Source organism: Zalophus californianus, chromosome 1, assembly GCF_009762305.2.
Source record: "Zalophus californianus isolate mZalCal1 chromosome 1, mZalCal1.pri.v2, whole genome shotgun sequence".
NCBI lineage: Eukaryota > Metazoa > Chordata > Mammalia > Carnivora > Otariidae > Zalophus > Zalophus californianus.
Window position 1 is genome coordinate 69,847,207 of NC_045595.1, and position 21,800 is coordinate 69,869,006.

The 21,800-nt window shown below is 39.6% G+C and overlaps 1 protein-coding gene across 6 annotated transcripts in view; it reads right to left on the reverse strand.

Annotated features, from left to right (window-relative positions):
- The window catches only part of ULK4 (unc-51 like kinase 4), a 604,302-nt gene that overhangs the window by 336,150 nt on the left and 246,352 nt on the right, over window positions 1-21,800 (reverse strand). For all 6 annotated transcript variants that reach the window (XM_027585659.2, XM_027585655.2, XM_027585660.2 and 3 more), the window contains one exon: window positions 13,023-13,115. In XM_027585659.2, the coding sequence (XP_027441460.2) occupies window positions 13,023-13,115 (93 nt within the window). The remainder of the gene's footprint in view (window positions 1-13,022; window positions 13,116-21,800) is intronic.

Here is a 21,800-nt window from a genome sequence, read left to right on the forward strand (position 1 = left end):
ACAAAGCAGGAAAGAACGTCCAATGGAAAAAAGACAGTCTCTTCAACAAATGGTGTGGGGAAAATTGGACAGCCACATGCAGAAGAATGAAACTGGACCATTTCCTTACACCACACACAAAAATAGAGTCAAAATGGTTGAAAGACCTAAATGTGAGACAGGAGTCCATCAAAATCCTAAAGGAGAACACAGGCAGCAACGTCTCCGACCTCAGCCACAGCAACTTCTTCCTAGAAACATCGTCAAAGGCAAGGGAAGCCAGGGCAAAAATGAACTATTGGGATTTCATCAAGATAAAAAGCTTTTGCACAGCAAAAGAAACAGTCCACAAAACCAAAAGACAACGGACAGAATGGGAGAAGATATTTGGAAATGACATATCAGAAAAAGGGCTAGTATCTAAAATCTATAAAGAACTTATCAAACTCAACACCCAAAGAATAATCCAATCAAGAATTGGACAGAAGACACAAACAGACATTTTTCCAAAGAAGACATCCAAATGGCCAACAGACACATGAAAAAGTGCTCCACATCACTCGGCATCAGGGAAATCCAAATGAAAACCTCAATGAGATACCACCTCACACCCGTCAGAATGGCTAAAATTAACAAGTCAGGAAACAAAAGATGTTGGCGGGGATGCGGAGAATGGGCAACCCTCCTACACTGTTGGTGGGAATGCAAGCTGGTGCAATCACTCTGGAAAACAGTATAGAGGTTCCTCAAACAGTTGAAAATAGAGCTACCTACAATCCAGCAATTGCACTACTGGGTATTTACCACAAAGATACAAATGTTGGGATCCGAATGGGTACATGCACCCCAATGTTTATAGCCACAATGTCCACAATAGCCAAACTTTGGAAAGAGCCAAGATGTCCATCGACAGATGAATGGACAATGAAGATGTGGTATATATACACAATGGAATATTATGCAGCCATCAAAAGGAATGAGATCTTGCCATTTGCAACGACATGGATGGATCTGGAGGGTGTTATGCTGAGTGAAATAAGTCAATCAGACAAAGACATGTATCATATGACCTCACTGATATGAGGAATTCTTAATCTCAGGAAACAAACTGAGGGTTGCTGGAGTGGTGGGGGGTGGGAGGGATGGAGTGGCTGGGTGATAGACATTGGAGAGGGTATGTGCTATGGTGAGTGCTGTGAATTGTGCAAGACTGTTGAATCACAGATCTGTACCTCTGAAACAAATAATGCAATATATGTTAAGAAAAAAAAAGAAGATAGCAGGAGGGGAAGAATGAAGGGGAGTAAATCGGAGGGGGAGATGAACCATGAGAGACGATGGACTCTGAAAAACAAACTGAGGGTTCTAGAGGGGAGGGGGGTGGGGGGATGGTTTAGCCTGGTGATGGGTATTAAAGAGGGCACATTCTGCGTGGAGCACTGGGTGTTATGCACAAACAATGAATCATGGAACACTACATCAAAAACTAATGATATAATGTGTGGTGATTAACATAACAATAAAAAATTTTTAAAAACCAATGATGTAATATGTGGTGATTAACATAACAATAAAAACGTTTAAAGAAGGGCACCTGGGTGGCTCAGTTGGTTAAGCGACTGCCTTCGGCTCAGGTCATGATCCCAGAGTCCTGCGATCAAGTCCCACATCAGGCTCCCGGCTCAGCGGGGAGCCTGGTTCTCCCTCTGACCTTCTCCTCTCTCATGCTGTTTCTCTCTCTCTCTCTCTAATATACAAATAAAATCTTTAAAAAAAAAACAGTTTAAAGAAAAAATAAAAATTATTAAAAAAGAAAGAAGGAAAGAAAGAAAGATAGAAAGAAAGAAAGAAGAAAGAAAGATTGATTCAAAGATTCAAAGATTAATTTGTTTCTGACAGGAGAGCCGAACTGTCTCCATGGACCCAACTGAACCCCATACAGTAAGGATAGGCAATGAAATGTTCACCAGCTCACCATGAACTTAGGGAAAAGCTCCATGATAGTAAGCAAGATAATGGAAGAAAATAAGCAGAAGTGTATACTTCCACCAGTAGCAGGCAAAAACCACGTTAAGAGTTTTTCCTTTCTGAAAACGTAACGTCGAAATAGATTTCAATTACTGTTGATTTTCCTCACACATCGTTCAGGAAAAGAGAATGCCTTGATCAGTTCCTAAGGTTTTAGGTTGATGTCCCTCCATAATTCCATCAGAAACAGAATGCTGGGGTGGAAGGAGAGAATTAATTGAATACTTACTCCGTGAGTGCTTACATAAACACTTACATTTGTTGCTATAGGAAATACTGCGATGAATTATAGCATGATTAATGTAATGACAAGGGATTTCAACCCAGGTGGTGTTTCTTAAGTCATCAGCACAGGAAGGTCCCAAACCTAGGAGGATGAGGGAAGGAAGAGGTTCCATTGAACCAGGAACCAGGATCATATTATTAACCACATTTGTGCCAAGAACTGCCACAGTGATAAAAATCAAAGAAGGATGGTGCCAGAACCTAGTGATCATGGCAGAGGGGCACAAAGGAGAATCACGCATTTGCTCTTAACAGATCCACATGACAGTGAAGATGACTGTGTTGAGGAACTGGACCAGTTTTCTAAGTAAATGTGAGGCAATGAAACTTAAAACAAGAGGACTCCGAAGTCCACTGTGATATCCACTTGGGTTTGTTTTTAAAAGTGGCTCTGCTGGGTAGTTCAAAGAAAAATGGACCAGGAAGTCTGATCCAAAATCTGATCTTCTTCAAATTGACTTGGGGTTTGGGGCACACCAATTGCCTCTGGGACCTCATTTTCCTTATCTATAAAATGAAGACATTAGCCCAGTGTACTAATCGTGTATTTTTATTCTGTATTTTTGTTTCTTTAACATCTTGAGGCCTTGCTAACTCTGGAGGGAATGCCCCTCCCAGGGCCAACTGATTCTCAGAAAGAGCAAACAACTCTCCTTTGAGCTTGCCTTTCCTGTGCAAATCAACCAATCCAGAGCCATAACCCCAACCGCCTCCTTTATGGCACTCTTCCACTCCAGGCCAGGCCGACACCCCAGGGCCAGGTACTGGACCAGAGCTGGCCCCTATTCACCCCAGGGCCAGGTACCAGATGACTGGAGATAGCCGCTATACTCCCACAGCCCAGGAAACTTATTCAAACTAGTCAAGCCTAAACCTGTTCACCCATTCCTTCCTTTGTAAACTACAATAAGGGCTCTGGTCCACATTTGCCTCTCACTTCCTCTGCCTCTTGACTGACCCTGTTGCTTCTTCATGTGGCTGCCTTTGGCATGGTATACCCTCTCCTTTTTGGATCTGTGAGTATAACACGCTATCTTTTCCAGGACAGTTTTCACCTGATCTGTTGACCTCACCACACCAACAGCAAAAAATCTACATTTTAAAACACCCAGATAATCTCCAAAGTTCCCTAAGAGCTCTAAAATTTTAGTATTTCTACATTCTCATGAATAAAGGCAAAAAAAAAAAAGTTCTATTCCTTTAGATCAGGGATCAGGAAACACTGTGTGAAAAGGGCTAGAAAATAAATATTTCAGGCTTTGCTGGACACAAGGTCTCTGTCTCAGATGCATCTGTGTGTTTGTAAATTTTACAACTCTTTAAAAATGTCAATACCACTCTTACCTTGCAGACCACGGAAAGACAGGCTGCAAGCCAGTTGGCTCTGTGGACCACAGTTTGCCAATCTCTTTGGATGACAAGGATAAGTCAACAGACCTAAGGACATCTTGTGAAACACAAAAAGCTTTATTGACTCCCCACACAGATTGAACATGGCTCTGCAATACACAACTGGGAAAGCACTATTTGCAAAGGTGTACAATAAACGCTAAGTGCTTTCCTTAAATGTAAATGTCACAGCAAAAAAGTCAACTGAAACCATCCACTCTGACCTAGAAATAGCTTTCAATTGCAAGGTGCTATTCTACTAACAGTTTTCAAAGACAGTTAATCACCACTAGCAGTTGAAGAAAAAGAACTTTCCTGGAAAAAAAAATAAAATGCTGAACTTTCCAAGAGCAAAACAACGCTTCTAACTGTTTAAAGGATAATCTCAGTGGAAGTACACAAAATACCCCAGCAAAGTTGATCATTAGGGCAATTTTAATTTAATTTCCAAATTCTGCTCAACTAATACTTAAGTACCAATATACGTGTTGAACAAGGGTGCAGCACTATAATCCCAAATCAAGGCAGACAGAAAGGAAAACAAAAAAAAAAAAAATAAAGTTTTCGGTTCAAGGAACTGATGAAAGGCGCAAACCCAAAATGGCTCAGTATTTTCAATCTTTTATGCTTGCTTTATCCCCTGAAATGACTGTACTTTAGTAAGAAGTGTAGATATGTACCCAATTTGAACAAGTGGCTAGGAACACTGGAACACAGGCTATGCCCACGAGAGAGGAAAGAGAACATAAAAATAGATGCTCAAAGGCTCGGCGCCTATTGGAAAAACCTTGTGTTTTATTCTGCGAGTGCTCGTAAAGAATAAATAGGGTAGCCACAAAAGAGTGACCCTAGAATGGATATGGGAGCTGCAGAGACTGAGAGACTGACTTGCTTCTCATGATGAGGCTTTTTGATAGCCACAGACAACCTGAGAAGCAGCAAATCATTTCTGGAGAAATCAATTCATTCTAATTGTGACAATAAAGCATTACTGTATTACATAGTTATTTCAATCACAGATTTCATCAGAGGAAATATTTAACTGGGTAAATTTAGCTAACTGAGGGGGCAAAAACACCTAACTGGCTTATTTTAATGACAAGGAAACCTCTCAAACATCTCTGACATTTCTGATAATTTGGGCTTTTAGCTTCATCAGGCTACAAAATTTAAATTAAAATATATCAGAATATGGCAAAAACAAATGTTATTAAGATTATAAATTAAAAGGCAGGGCGCCTGGGTGGCTCAGTCATTAAGCGTCTGCCTTCAGCTCAGGTCATGATCCCGGGGTCCTGGGATCGAGCTCCGCATCGGGCTCCCTGCTCCGCGGGAAGCCTGCTTCTCCTTCTCCCACTCCCCCTGCTTGTGTTCCCTCTCTCACTGTGTCTCTCTGTCAAATAAATAAAATCTTAAAAAAAAAAGGAATATAAATTAAAAGGCAAATGCCTATGGCAGGTGTCTTGTGCGGGGGTGGGGGGGATGCTCTCTATGGCTCCCACTGTTCTGTTATGCAGTCGAACTAGTGAGAAAGCCCCATGCAGTTTGTTTCTATTATTGAAAAACTGGTTGTTTTTTTTTTCCTTTCAATTCCTTGTAGGGTGTTGGAGCTCTGGTTTCAATCAGTGTCACCAAACATTTTTTCTACTGTCAAAGGGGATACCTCTTCTAGGAATACTTCCTTTGCTAATCCTTCCTCTAATCATGCGAAAAGGAGAAGTAAGGAGAAGGGGCGGGAGGAAGAAGGGGAACATTTACACAGCATTTTCTGTAGACCAGATGCTAATATTACCCCCATTTTCCAGATGAGGGAACTTAGGTACAAACAAGTTAAAAAAAAAAAAACTTGGCCAACATCATACAACTACTTGGGTTAAATTCCTTTAGTTGCTCCCATAACCTTCTAGACATGACTGTACCTTTGAAATTATTACACTGTTTTATAGGAACCTATTGATAAATATCTCCTCCACTAAGTCCTTAGCACTTTGAGGGGGAGAACTTTAACTGTCTCTTATCCTTGTATCATTCAGTACTTGCTGATTAGTTGAATGAATGAACGAACGAATGAACCAAAAACCAATGAAGGAAGTCAGCTGAAGCCTGCTGACTGTAAAGGCAGAAGTATTTTTCACTGAAGGCTATACCATGGATTCACCATGAATTTCATTTAAGAGATCACTAAAATTTTATTCTTCAGAAGGCATTTCTGTGAATCTTGCCATAAAACAAACAGCTCTAACATTTTTTGAGCAAACTAAAATGATAATCCTTAGATACAGAGCATAGACAAACCTTTTGCAATTCAGGGTAAGAGGTAAATTTTGCTCCAAAAGAACTAAAGAAGTTAAAATTCAATTTGTTTGCCAAGGAAGATTTGCTGAAAGCTGACTAGCTCTTAATGGAAACGAGATCCTGGGGTATTGCTCTCCCTGAGAACAATGGTTCAGTGCAACCTACTGTAAAATTAAGGAGAGAGAAAAGGGCAGAGCTCAGAGGAGTTAACACATCCCTTCTGATAGTAATGTTGGACCAACATGGTAAACAATTTACGTTTCTTGCTATAAACCCAGTCAGAAACTAGATTTACCAGGGCAGTGGTGTTTAAAAAAAAAAAAAAAATCCCAGTCAGATACAATGCAGATTTGATCATGCTCTTGTCTCTTATTTGAAGGAATAATAAATTCATAGTTGTACTCTAAGCTTTTGAAGATTTCTTTTTCCACTAAGAATCCTCTAAAATAAGAATAAACACAATGAAATAATGTTGCACTTGGCATAGAATGATTTAATATTCTAGTGGTTATTATTTGGTATTTTAAACTCTAAATGCAGTTGACCCTTGAATAGTACTGGTTTAAACTGCATGGGTCCGCTTATACCTGGGTTGTTTGTTTTTTTTTTAATAAATACAGTACAGTATTATAAATATCATCTCTTCTCCTTATGATTTTCTTAATAACATTTTCTTTTCTCTAGCTTACTTTATGTATGTATGTAATACATATAACATACAAAATAAGTATTGATTGGCTGTTTATGTTATCAGTAAAGCCTCCAGTTAATACTAGGCTACTAGTACTTAAGTTGTGGGTGAGTTTTGACCATGCCTCTAACCCCTGCATTGTTCAAGAGTCAATTATATATACAAGATAAAATGACTATACTTCAAAGAACATGATGCAGATGGAGCCAATAAATAAGCTAAATTTATAATAAATCATTCATGTTTATTTTATATTACTAGAAATCTATCTGTACATAAAAATTAAGGCATTCTACCCTTGATATACACTTTAGGCATTTTGCCTAAAAGTCACTGCTACCAAGTGACTGGGGACAATCTCCTAGGTTAATGAGTTACCATTTTAAGACACGAGCCAAAGTTAGGAATGGATAACACTCTTTTCAAGGTTAGACCTAACTTTGCTGTAGTTACAGTAAGCAACTAAACATAAGACATTCACAAAAACTGACCTATTATACAAATAAAATCCAATAAAAATTAGCAAAAACAAAAATATGATCTGATCACAAAGCAAGAAAACCAGAAATTAGTAACAAAGAGGGAATATTCACCTATCACAATGGCAAAGGTCAAACACATATACACACTAATGTGGTAAAGGTCTGACACACATAGGCACTCTCATACACTGCTGGTGGAGAATAAACTGCACAACGTAGATGGGGGGCAACTGGGAAATATTTGTCAAAATACAAATGCTTAGACCAGTCCTTCCCAAGCTCGCCTGCACATTGTAATCACGTGGTGAGAGTCATCAATTACTGGTGCCTGGAGATTTTTATTTAGTTGAGCTGGGATGTGGCCAGTCTTCAGACTTTTTAAAAGATTCCCCAGATGACACTAATGTACAGATAAGTTTGGGAATCACTGGCTTATGTACCCTTTGATGAAGTAATTCCACTTTTCATTACTCATCCCACATATATGTATTCACACACGGGATGAATGGCCTATGTCATTAACTGTAGCTTTGTTTTATAATACCAAAAGTTTAGAAAAACATAAATTAAATGTTCACCAAAAGGGAACTTGTTAAATAAATATGGAGCATTCATAAAATGCAATGCCTATGCATCTGTTAAAAAGAAGTACAGATGGTATGTGAATTATATCCCAATAAAGCTGTTGTATGTATTTTTAAAAAGAAGTACAGAATGGTGCATATAGCATACTACCATCTGTATGAAAAACAACACACACACACACACACGCACACACACACGCGTGCGCGCACACACACACTGAGAAGAGTGGCTTTCTCCTTGGGTAAAAATATGCTTTTCTCTGTATACTCTTTCAAATACTGAAATTTGTAATGTGTTATGTATTAACTCCTAAAAAATCATCTTTTTCTCTTTTTTAAAAAGATTTATTTATATGAGGAAGAGAGAGCACTTGTGCATGCGCACGTGCAAGTGGGGGGAGGGGCAGAAGGAGAGAGAGAATCTTAAGCAGGCTCCACACCCAGCAAGGAGTCCGATGGAGGAGGGGTGGGGGGCTCGATCTCACAACCCTGAGATCATGACCCAAGCTGAAACCAAGAGTCAGATGCTTAACCAACTGAGCCACCCAGTCACCCCTTAAAAAATAAATTTTAAAAATTAAAATGAAATATAAAATCAATCTGGTCGTATTATTCTCCAAGCAAACAGTCTGTATAAGCTAATATTCAAAGGGGCAGGAGAGAACATTTTGGAGTGATGGAAATATCCTTTTTTTTTTAAGATTTTATTTATTTATTTGAGAGAGAGAGAATAAGAGATAGAGAGCAAGAGGGAAGAGGGTCAGAGGGAGAAGCAGACTGCCTCCTGAGCAAGGAGCCCAATGTGGGACTCAATCCCGGGACTCCAGGATCATGACCTGAGCCGAAGGCAGTTGCTTAACCAACTGAGCCACCCAGGCACCCGGAAATATTCTATCTTGATAGAGGTGGTGGTGCGCAATTGTACATGTTTCTCAAAACTCAGAAAACTGTATAGCCAAAATAAGTGATTGTAGTCTATGTAAATTGTCCCTCAATAAACCAGACTTAAAATAAATTTTTTTAAAGCTTATATGACAACCAAACAATGGCAGCAGGAATGCAAATTGGTACAATGGATCTGGAAAACAACTTGGCAGTATCTACTCAATCTGGGGAAGCACCAGCTCTGTGAGCTCGTACTCCCACTCCAGCATGGGTGCCCAATGGAGACATGTGCATAGATTCACCAAGGAACATGCAAAGGAAAACTTATTGGCCAAACTATCCAAGACAGCAAAAAATTGGAAAGTTGTTCAAAGTAAATGGATTAGCAGACTCCAGTGTACGTGTGCAATGGAAAGCCAGGCAGGAGGTGATTCAGTTTGAGGCAGGGCATTGCCAAGACAAAGAAACTGTTGGCAAAGAGCATGAGCAAAAAATACAAATGCCCCAACAAAAGAAAGAGATATTCAACCACACTCATGATGAGAGAAATATGAATTAAAACTACTCTGAAATAACCTGTCTCATCACGCTGGAAAAATTCCAGTTTAATGACACATTCTGATTGCAAAGGTGCAAGGAAACAGGCATCCTCAAACATGTCCCTTGGAGATGGAAAATGGTAAAATCTCCATGAAGGACAATTTGGCCATTCCTTTAAAAAGGTTTTTCAAATGCATTTATCCTTTGATACCTTAATACCAACTTTAGGAATGTATCCCATAAGATGTACAAGATGATATAAAAGATTATTCATTGCAATATTGCAAGATTAGAACTCAAGTTTATCCACTGGACACTAATTAAACTATGATATATCATCCATACAATGGAAGATTCTGTAACTATAAAACCTAACAGGAAAGCTCTCTATATACTGCTACAGAAACAAATGTTGGGGATACTGTCGAATGCAAAAAAAAAAAAAAAAAAAAAAAATCAAGGGGGAGAGAAACATACATAATATGCTACTTGTGTGTAAAAGGGAGAAACGAGAAAATACATATTCACATTAGCTTGCCTTAGGACACAACATAAACAAAAGTGGTTAGCCATTTGTGATAATGGGAAGCTGAAGGAAGAACAGAATGGACAGAGAAAGGAACAAGACTTCTCAGCATCTATCTTTTGATCTATCTATATTATATATAAATCTTCATATCTGTCTATATATATATGTATCTTTATATCTCTATATCTATCTGTCCATATATATATATATTTCTCCCTCAATGGAAATCTATTGCCAATTCCAAAATGTTACACTTTTTTAAAACTCGTTAGGGAAATAAAAACAAACTCCAAAGTCTAATTACTTTCCCTTCCCCATCCCTCCTGTCAAGGTGTGTGAATAGACTTTGCAAGTTGCACACAGGTTGAGCTACAGCCTGTGGGCCTAGGACCTCCCTTTCAAGGTGTGGGGTGGGGAGAAGGTGGGGTGGATGGCAATAGGCTTTTAATGCTTTGCCCTTCACCTATGGAGCCTCAGTCAAAACTGTTTGCCTTTTCCATTAGAAAAGCAAACAAACAGGGTACCTGGGTGGCTCAGTCAGTTAAGCGTCTGCCTTCGGCTCAGGTCATGATCCCAAGGTCCTGGGATCAAGTCCTGCATCCGGCTCCCTGTTCAGCAGATAGCCTGCTTCTCCCTCTCCCTCTGCCCCTCCCCCTGCTTGTGCTCTCTTGCACGCATACTCTCTCAAATAAATTTAATAAAAAGGAAAGAAAGAAAAGCAAACAAACAGAAGAGTGAATCCAGAAAGAGACCTTATATACAGCAAAGGTGGTATTTAAATGGGAGGGTTGTAAGTAGTTTCAGGTAACAAAATTATTTGGATATCTTTGTATTCAAATTTATCTTGCCCATTTAATCTGTTACACGGTATTGTATATTATGGCTATATTATAATTTAAAAATTATTTTTCTCATTTTAAAAATTATTTGCCTGAGTGGAAATCTCTGTATATATAGGAGTTTTTCTCTACAGGAGATATTTCAAAGTAGAACTGAAACTGAAGGCTATATACCTTTTACAATTAAATATAGTAAATAAACATTAAGAGGTTCAACATTATCAGTAGGTAAATAAATGCAAAATGAAATCTCATTTCTATCCATTAGCAAAGATATCGCCAAGAGTATGAATAAATACTGATATAAAAAAAATCTCCCAATAATTTTGATAAATAAAAAGGCAAATTTCAGAAAAATACATACATCTATGTTATTGGGTACTATCTATGATTTTTTTTTTAAATCGACAACCAGAAAGGAATGCCATTTATTTCTGATACACATACTGACTTTTAACAGCCAGAAAAGATTCAGGACAGACACACACCAAAACAACAACTATTATCCCTGGGAGAGAGACCTGCGTATGGCAGTGTGGGAGGGAAATGAGGAAGCTGAGGCGACCTCTTGATTTTACTGCTGGATTGTAATACACATACAATATATTCAGATGTTACTTGTCAAAGTGAAGAAAAACATTTATCAAAATTAGTTCATTGAGGGGACGCCTGGGTGGCTCAGTCGGTTAAGCATCTGCCTTCAGCACAGGTCATGATCCTGAGATCCTGGGCTCCCTGCTCTGTGGGGAGCCTTCTTCTCCCTCTCCCTCTCTCTCTGTCTCTCATGAAAAAATAAATCTTTTAAAAATTTGTTCATTGAATTCTGCTTGTAAACGTAAAAAAAAAAAAAAAAAGAATAAAGTGTCTTCCAAGCTTACTCATTTTTAAAATAAAAAGATTATATATAAGTCACGAACTTCACTAGGTTCTTCCCCGCAAGGTGAGGAAATTCAGATGAATTTCATAGAGAGTTGGCAAAAAGAGGAAGGAGCTTAGAAAGCATGCCACATGAGTGAGCAAGAGTCAACATTAAAAAAGTAAATGCAACCTGCCCCATCTAATGAAAGGATACAATTAGTATACAGTATTATATATAATATATATATATATATTATATATATATAATACCTGGCATTAAAACTCCAGGAAAGAAGTAACTATATGAAATTTATATTTGACTTCTAATACAGATACACTCTTTATAATGAAATTTCTTCTGTAGGAATAGAGAAAAGTACCTTTGAGTGATGATTTTGGAAGTCTCATTGCAGACTTTTAAAAGGCTATAGAGACACAGGATTTAGGACTGGCAAGGGTACATGCTCCCCAAATTCTTTTGCAACATGACATTGAGAGGACAAAGTAGTACTTATATGTCACTCTCTGGAAATGAATGAGGCCGCTCACAGCAGAAGGAAACGGGCCTGAGCCTCAGCCTTGCAGATGAACCAAAGCCTGACAGCACCTTGGCACCCCAGGGACTCAGTCATGGCACACCTCCGGCCCTGGCCCAGCCACCAGAAAGGTTGCAGTTCAGCCTTTCACCCAATATGGAGAGTCTACAAACAGACCTTCCTGTTCACTCCTAACACTGATAGTGGCTCATCACTATGCAGTACCTTCTGTGGCAGAACAACGGAGCAGATGAAAACAAGGTGGTTGGGGCTGCGTGACTTTCTTCTTTCCTAAAGACCAATGGTAGAGGTGTCCCAAGCCAGAGGTCCTCGGCCATCACCTAACAACTACAACTAGCTGTCTTGACTGAGAGCAAGGAGGGCCTTCCCTTCTCCGCCCCTTCTATGGAGCTGGGCTCTCTCCGACAAACTCTCCCATGCCAGACTGAAAGCAGGTGCCAGTCTCCTACAAACTAGCTCTAAAATATTTAGCATCATCACACGTAGTACCTTCCACAGAGGCAAAAGCTCTCCCTTGCTGAATAAAAGTATGTCAGTTTAACAAAATGGTAGAAAATAAAAGTCTATAAATACTAGACAGATTTAATAAACAACTGCTCAGTACAACAGGAAGCACCAATTGACATTTTTTAAAGTATGTGTGTTATTTTTTCTCTTTAAAGAATTTATAATTTTTTTAAAGATTTTATTTATTTATTCGATGGGGGGGGGCACAAGCAGGGGGAGCAGCAGGCAGAGGGAGAAGCGGGCTCTCCACCAAGCAGGGAACCCGATGCAGGACTTGATCCCAGGACCCTGCAATCATGACCTGAGCTGAAGGCCACCCAGGTGCCCCAAGAATTTATAATTTTAAAGCAACATGAATTCCATAGTATGCAAATCCAATAAGGGATAAAAATATGAGAATGAGACCCAAAACCGCATAAAGGTGAGATACCACAAACCCTCAAACTTGAGAAAGGGCCACTTCGGTAACTCAATTGTTAATCTTTCAGAATCTCATCATCTTTAACACTTTTAGAACATATGAAATTCATTTTATAGATGAAAAACAAGAAAAATAAAGCTGGAGTTATAGTACCTGGTGAAAGCCGGGTTGTGTTCCGTCATGGCAACTAGCAGTTTCAGAGCATATGCTGGGACTGGGTCTGGCTCTGTGAGGATGTGCTCATACCTGCAATGATAAAGTGATTAAAAAAGGACTCAGTGGTTTTCTTCGCTTAACCTCTCCTCTGAACGACAGAAGCAATACACCATAAGGCGCAAACATAAAGACACCGAAATAAACGTATGAGCTATAGGACCTGCACAGGACATTTACCCTCATGGAACTTCCAAGAGCTTCACTTGGCAATGGGGGGCGAGGACACTGACCTGCCTCAAAGAGGTCTGTTTAGGGGAAGATTCAATGAGACAATCCAGTAAAAGGATTAGTATTGGGCTACATGCATAGTAAGAGACCAATAAAAATTAGGCATTTGTGGCAGGGTCCCCAAGAGCACCCTCAAGTTCAGAGATGTGCTTGTGATAGATACTCAGTAGAGCTACATGGCTGGAACATACAGATGAATCCTAAGGGAGGACACAGGTGGAGATTGGAGGATTCTGTGTACATCCTGATGCTCTCCTCCACCCATGAGAGGTCAGACAGAGAACAATCTTTTCCCCAGCAACAAAAATGCAACACATGCGTGGGATGTTTCTGCCCCTAAGAGACTCAAGTGACCAAGGTTTTTATTGGGGGCTGGACACATCAGCAACCTCTAACAAGAATCAAAACCCCTCCCAGGAGGGGAGTTGCTTTTCCTCCCAGGAGGAAAGCAGACATTCAGCGTAAACCCTGCTGTCTGCACAATAGGCCAGGCAGCGTGAACTACCCCCAGCAGTTAAATAGTGACTGGAAACATTCTGAGCGCCAATTTCTAAGACGCGAGCCTGCCGAGGGCTGGCCTATCACCCCGCAAGCCGGCCTTTCTAAGGGGAACAGTCGCAGACCTGCTATGTTAGCTCTTTTCTGCACAGTATTCTTCTTATGAAAACTTTAAAATCTGACATGAAAATTACTACCAGAGAGAATAAAACTAAAAAATAAATGAATAAAATTCCTTTTTTTAATGATTTTATTTATTTATTTGACAGAGAAAGACATAGCGACAGAGGGAACATAAGCGGGGGGGGGGGGGGGGGGGGGCGGGGAGAGGAAGAAGCAGGCCCCCCGCGGAGCAGGGAGCCTGATGAGGGGCTCAATCCCAGGACTCTGGGATCATGACCCGAGCCGAAGGCAGACGCCCAACGACTGAGCCACCCAGGTGCCCCAATGAATAAAAGTTCTTTATTAACTGAAAGTTTCCACAACACAGTTCTGACTGCGCCCCCATGTTATTTGTGAGGCAGATGCTGATTTGCAGACCGCGTCTTACCTACTCAAGTTCGGCTATCTGGTCTACAGCACCGTGGAGGAGTTCAAGAAATAAGTGTCAGGTGAAGGGATGGACAGACAGTTGGAGAAATGGATGGATGACATATGAACAGATGAATAAACAAACCAATGAACTTTATGACTCTACTCTCTGGAACAACCAACAACTAAAAAGGGAGTAAACTATCTCCCCAAACCCAAAATGTATATTTAAAAATCCATGACATGAAGCGGATGCTTTTCATCTGGAGAACAGGGCCCCAGGCTCTTACTCAGAGCCTATTTACTCTCATTTTGGAAGTCATTATATAACAAGCTTAATTATGCAGCCTCTAATCCGACAGCCATTAAAAAGGAGCCAAGTAAAGGGAAGAGAGGGACTATTACAGAAAGAAGTGGGACTTGAAGGCATTGGGGAAAAAAAAAAAAAAAGCAAACCCAAGAACTCCAAACAAAGAGAAGTCTGGGGAGCATTTAACGTAGAAGCAGCAGCTGCTCATACCTCAATGGGACCAGAGGGCCCATTACACACCATATTGCTCAAAATGGGGGTAGTGAGTCAAGAAAATGTTAAATTGGGTAAAGTGCTCTGTTCAAGGAGGCAGGAAGTACCATATTTTAGAAAGATTTTTTATAAAATATTTTTAAATTATAGAATTAAAAGTTTTGCCCAGGTATGACAAAGACAAAAGTCAAAATGCCAATCATTCATAATAAAATCATAAATGTTAATAAATCAAAGAGAATGGTATGTTACAAAAAAATACAGCACAACCTAAGCATCAGTAATTTCAGGAATGAAAAAATCAAATTTAGGAAAACATTATGTTTTATCATCTGAATCAAACAAAACTCAAGGAAACACCTTTAGAGGTGATAAAAATGTATTCATAAAATTTAACATCCAGTTTGAACTCTTTTTTTTAATTTTATTTTATTATGTTATGTTAATCACCATACATTACATCATTAGTTTTTAATGTAGTGTTCCATGATTCACTGTTTGCGTATAACACCCAGTGCTCCGTTCAATATGTGCCCTCTTTAATACCCATCACCAGGCTAACCCATCCCCCACCCCCCTCCCCTCTAGAACCCTCGGTTTGTTTCTCAGAGTCCACAGTCTCTCATGGTTCATCTCCCCCTCCAATTTCCCCCCCTTAATTTTTCCCTTCCTACTATCTTTTTTTTTTTTTTAACATATAATGAACTCTTTTTAAAAAAGGAACTCAGCATATTAGAGAGAAATCATTATTCCTTTCTCGAGGAGTCTTGTAAAATCAAAAGCTCTTTCATCCTAAGTTGGGGGCACCCAAGACGACCTTCAGGTTTAATGGTTTGCTAGAAAGACTCAGAGAAAAGGTGTTACGCTAACAATTATGGTGTGTTACAGTGAAAACTGGCGTAGATGAAAGGCGCATAGGGCAGAGTCCAGGCGGGACCAGGAGCAAGCAGCCAGCTGTCCTTGCCCAGTGAAGGTGGGTGGACAGAGCTCAGCCTCCAAGCAACACTGTGGACAGCACACGGGATGTGCTGCCAGCCAGGGAAGCTCCCTGGAGCACTGGTGTCAAGAGTGGCATTAGGGGTCAGTCACACGGGCATGGCCATGTGTCTGCGAGCTAACCTTAGTTGCTCAGTCTCCAGCCCCTCCAGAGGTCAAGCTGATAAGCTATAGCCCAAGGCCCCCATCAAAATTCACATTGTTAGCATAAAGTATCTGGCACGGCTCAAGGCCCCCTGTATACAGACTCTCTTATCAGGCAGGATAGTATAGAGGCTCAGAAATTATCTCCCAGAAGACGGTCAAGGGCCAGTCTCTTTGTAGCATGTAGGGCTTGAACACCCCACACTTGCTAAGTTAGCTCTTCAGGGCACACATCCTGAAAAGGGAAACTGAGGCACTGAGTTTAAAGTGAGGCATTAAGTCAGATAAGAGAAGGATGTACCCTGCAGCTGCCTACCAGTATGTGGAAACTGTCATCCAGAGAATTTCAAATGAAGTGGGGATGGGAGGCTTCCGATGAGTCACACAAACACACTGGACGACGGGCTCCCCTTGTCCCCATTCCCAGACTTAGCTGAATCACTGAGGAAAGGACCACAAGCCTATAAATTTAAAAAAGCTTCCCATGTAATCTTCTGTACTTTTCTTGTGGAAAGTACAAGAGAAAATATGGACAACTGGTTAGAAATGTAATAAACAATCCGAAGAAGACTGAGAAAACACAAACTATTTTAAAATAGAGTTAACAGGAATATGTAGAATCTACATTTAAAAAGAACACACGGATGAAGCTTGACTGACTGAAATTCAAATGTCTTACGTTGTCTGAGGTTATCTAACCTTGAAATGGGAGGGAAAGATGAAGCCTTTACCGGCCTGTGCATGAGAATTTTCCTAAAGAATATTGTTATGTTTTTCTCCCCTTGGAAAAAGAAGGATAAGATTCATAATAGATATGTTTAGAATACAAATACTGAATATATTGAATATACTTTCATTTCATCAAAGATAGGTTTGTAATGGTCAGCAAGAACTAGCCAGAAGAATGCTGTGATTTATTAAGCTTGTCTTCTGAACAGAGATAAAGCAGCGGAGCTGATGGTAACTGGATCTCGCACTCCTCTGAATGTGACTTGGCAGGAAACAAACAGTGATGAGTCCAGACTCCTGAAAAGGCTTGGAAGGACAGTGACCCAGGGAAGAGCTGGCCCATTCTGATGGACAGGGGCTGGAGAGGAGCACTCCAAGTGCCCTGAGCCTGGATACAGACTAAGATCGCTAACAACATATGCCCCCACTCTTCTTCATCTAGAATCCTCCCAAATAAGGGGTCTTTTCCAGTCCCAAACAGCTGGAACCCAGGCAGGAAAAGTCACTCGTACTAAATCCACATCTATCCCAAAGGAGAGAACACTTCTAAAAATCACATATTCAGGGATCCAAGGGATGGTCTCTTCCCTATCTTGCTAAGTGCCTGGTGAAAATCGTGCCCAGTTAGGTAAGCTGGCAGGAAGTGGAAACAGGCTATCAAAATAAATCTGCATTATTGGAAGATGCTACTCTGGGGAAGTGAGCAAAGATTTGGCCAAGTGGAAAGAAGTATCTATTCTGCTGGGGGAAAGGGGGAGGCTGATATCTTGAAGAGGTCCAGTCTGCTAGGAGTAAGCCACAAATTCACATTTCTACATCTCAATGGAGTGGGCTCTGAGAATTTTAGGGGAAAGAAGGATTCTAGAATATCCAAGGAACTTTAGAGGAAGTACAATGAGGAAGATCCTGCTAAATGAAAAAATGAATTACTTTACAAAATCATAATAATTATTAAGTGTTGTAGGATCAAGAACATACATATAAATTAAGGAAAGAAAGGTGACATACATTGGACAAGAAAGAGTGATCTTAGAAAGGGGGTTAGAATGGTTAGGACAGATCTTATGAAAATATATCACCAATAAATTAAGAATTTAGGTAAAAAATTTTAACTTCCATTAAAATCCTAAAATGAGTAAATATTCACATAATCTTGAGTGAAGCACTCTGTAGCATGACAATCAGAAATGAATCAAAAAACATTTATAGCTTTGGGGGTGCCTGGGTGGCTTGGTCATTAAGCATCTGCCTTCGGCTCAGGTCATGGTCCCAGGGTCCTGGGATTGAGCCCCACATTGGGCTCCCTGCTCGGCGGGGGACCTGCTTCTCCCTCCCCCACTCCCCCTGCTTGTGTTCCCTCTCTATGTCTCTCTCTGTCAAATAAATAAATAAAATCTTAAAAAAAAAAATTTATAGCTTTAAAGTTTTTAAGTAGTATTTCTCAATGGCAAAACCTCCATAAATAAATCAAATGAGGGAAAAACTTGCAGAATGTTGGTAGAACAGAGTGGATATTCTTAATATATAAAAAGCTATTGCCAACCAATAAACAATCAAAAAAAAAACGTGGACAAAATCCATCTAAGAAGAATATAAATGGCCAAGAAGCATGGAGGGAAATGGCCAACTTCACTAATATCTAAAGGTATTCAAGAGATAACAAGGGTACAGCAAAATAGGTTCAAAAGGGAAGCTGGTAATATAAACTCTTTATCATCTCTGAAAAAAACTGCCAAAACCTATCAAATGCCGTTCAAAAGGTATATAATTTTATTATAGTGATTCCAACCCTAGAAATTCAACAAAAAGAAACAGTATGTACCCAAAGATGTAGCTCAAAAAGTGGCTCTTTGCAGCAGTATATATAATTATGAAATACTGGGAAAATCCTAGATATTCAGTAACTGGAAATTATTTAAAATATTTTTAGTGCATTTATAACTGTAGATAAGTAGATTACAAGACAGTAATCTACTTATATTAGGATAGACAGAGATATTCACAGTATGGTGTCTGGGAATTGGCAGGAAAGAAAGGTTCTCAGGAGGAAATTTCAGAAAATACTAAGTAAATCTCACCACAAATGGAGAAACCATATTGGAGAGCAGGCAGATATTAACATAAAACGGTAGGCAAGAGGTAAAATGTGGAGAGCCTTGAATGGCTGGATAAGTACTGTGAATGTTACTTTCTACAATGCAAAGGTTTTTGAGCAAGGGAAACATGTGAAGAAGGCAGTGTGTTTAAAGGCCTATCTAACAGAATGCAAGTTGGATTCAAAGCTCAGAGCATAGAGGAAAGAGATGTGTGGGGGTTAGTTCAAGAGAAGGCTGCCAAACGGCAAAGGCATGAAGGTGAAACCTGCCTTTGGAGAACACTGAGGACCTCCCCCACCAGATGGCTGTGAGAAAGGAGTAGATAACCTACTCTTAGGCATTTTCCGTACAGTTTTGTCCAAAATGTGAATTGGGACATCACATAGGTGATACCTTGAGTCAACTCCAAATTTTATGAACTGAGAAAGGTATGAACCAAATAAAGAGCTGATATCTTGAGAGTTTTTCAGTCCAGTGATTTTTATGTGACCTGAGTTCTACATGATATTCCATTGTCTTGCATGGATGCATAGATATTTAAGTACATCAGAAGTTAAATGGACACATAGGTGGATGGAGAAATAGACAAATGGTATATATAAACATATATTTTAATATTTTTAAGTGAAAGAACGGTAGGTGTGACTTCAAAATAAGTGTTAAATACAATTTCAGATAGTAAACCCTCATCTCTTCTGGATTTCTTCAACAAAACCAATAGCAAATTTTTATTACAAAGTCCTGAAAAGCTTAAAAAAAAAAAAGGCTTCGATAAAGCAACACGCAAAGTTAACCAAATATCATCCAAAGACCTGGAGCAATATCACTATCCTGATTCAGAAGGATACAAGAACATTTATCCCTACTTTAACTCAGATTATCCTACTTTAGATTCCTATAGGTTGTATCCCAGGAGGGATCACTGTACCTAAATGTACTGATTTAGGTAGACACTCAAAACATAGAAGGATTAAGTAAAAGGAACAAAGTAGAACATTATGATGCTTCTTTCTGCTACAAAAATAGTTGTGATTTAAATTTTATCCGCAAAATAAAATTATCTAACGAAAAGCTAAAATTGAAATACTCTATTCTGATTTCCATCAGAGATGGTCAAGTTCACATCTGTTTTAACATAGGATATTTGTGGTTAAGGGAGACAAAAGACTCAATAAAGAACCATCTGGATGCCAGTTAAGTCACCAACATACAAGCCAGGTAGTCAAACTCACGACTTTTACTGGATATTATTTCAAAACCAGATAAAGAGCTCTACGGTGTATTGCCACTAATGGAATCCACTTACAAATTCCAATTTCTAAGAGGAAATACAATTCTAATTTGTAAAAAATATAGCCCTTTCTGAGATTCTAAAAAACAAAGTCTTAATAATTTATGAAGTCATTATGGCCCTGATGATTGCACAGCTCACAAGAGAATTATAAAAAAGAAAGGCAATACTCATTTTCCCCAGGAGAGAAATGCCAAATGCCATATTGTCATAAAAACACTGTAAGCACATTTATATCAGCATGATCTCTTTTCAAAACACACAAAGCTAAAAGAAAATATGAAAACTAAAATTCATGTTGGCAAAGTACTTCCAGCCTAGCAAAGGCAAATTCCATAGAGATTTTCCCCGTGACTTGCTACCTCACATAAAGCCTTTCCTGACTATCCTACCTAAAACAACCCCTTCCTCATTCCCCTTACGATCATTCTCTATCCTGACACTGTTTTATGTTTTGTTTTTCTTTACAGTGCTCACAATTAACCGCAATCATCTTATTTATTTATTTGGTTACTGCTTTATCTTACCCACTAGAATGTAGTTGCACTGAAGGGCAGGGATCCAATCTTACCCACCATAGCATCCCCAGTGCCTGGCACGTGGAAGTCACTCAATATATATTTACTGAAGGAAGGAAGGAAGGAAGGAAGGAAGGAAGGAAAGAAGGAAGGAAGGAAGGGCTTTAAACCTTGTATGCACAATCACACAATGTAGTACAAATGACATGATCTACCTTTGTATGAATATTAAAATTTCTTCTTCCCCAAGAAGAGCAATGGTGTCTTTCCTGGGTGAAGGATTTAGTCCCATTATGGCTAAATACTGAAAGAGAAATGCCCTCACCTTGTGGAACAAGTCTCAGAAAAAAACATTCAGTCAGGAGATACTGACTTTCGATACTACAAGTTCATTGATAATGACTTTGATATTCAACTTCTGAGAGGTGCCAATTTTAATTGATAAAGTCACTCTGGACTTAAGTTTCATTAAATATTGCCTCTTCTGCATGAACCTTTCAAATCAAATCTTGTCTCTCTGCTGAAGGAAATCATAGCAATTTCCTGAGTATATATGGTTATCTTTCTTCCCAGAAAAAAAACTTTTTCTCATGAATCAGTTATGGTAGTGGCATTCCAACCATCTCGGAGGAGGCGAAACTGAAGGAGAGAAGGAGAGGAGCAGGAAGTGAGGGCACACACACCAAATGTGGCAGAGCCAAGTACATCACAAGTATATTCTAATCACAAGACCCAGACTACCAAGGGCCAACATCACCGACTTGAACATGCAGAGTCTTCTCAAGCTGGTAGCAGACAAGGAACTCAGAAAGGTTGCCAGCACGAGGGAGGTTTGATAACTGTTGCTGACGTAAAGATGGAGGGGCCCGTGAGAAAAAATGTGGGTGCCCAACAGAATGCAAGGCAGCACAGAAACAGGAACTTTGGTCCTGCAACAGTGCACTGGGGTGAATAATGGCCCCATAGGATATGTCCAAGTCCTAACCCCCAGGACCTGAATGTGACTTCATTTGGAAGAGGCTTTGCAGATTTGGTTAAGGATCTCAAGATAATTCAGGGTAGGCCCTAAACATAATGACAGATGTCCTTACACCAGGAAAGCAGAGGCAAACACAGGGGAGACACAGGGGAGAAAGCCATATGAAGACAGAGGCAGAGATT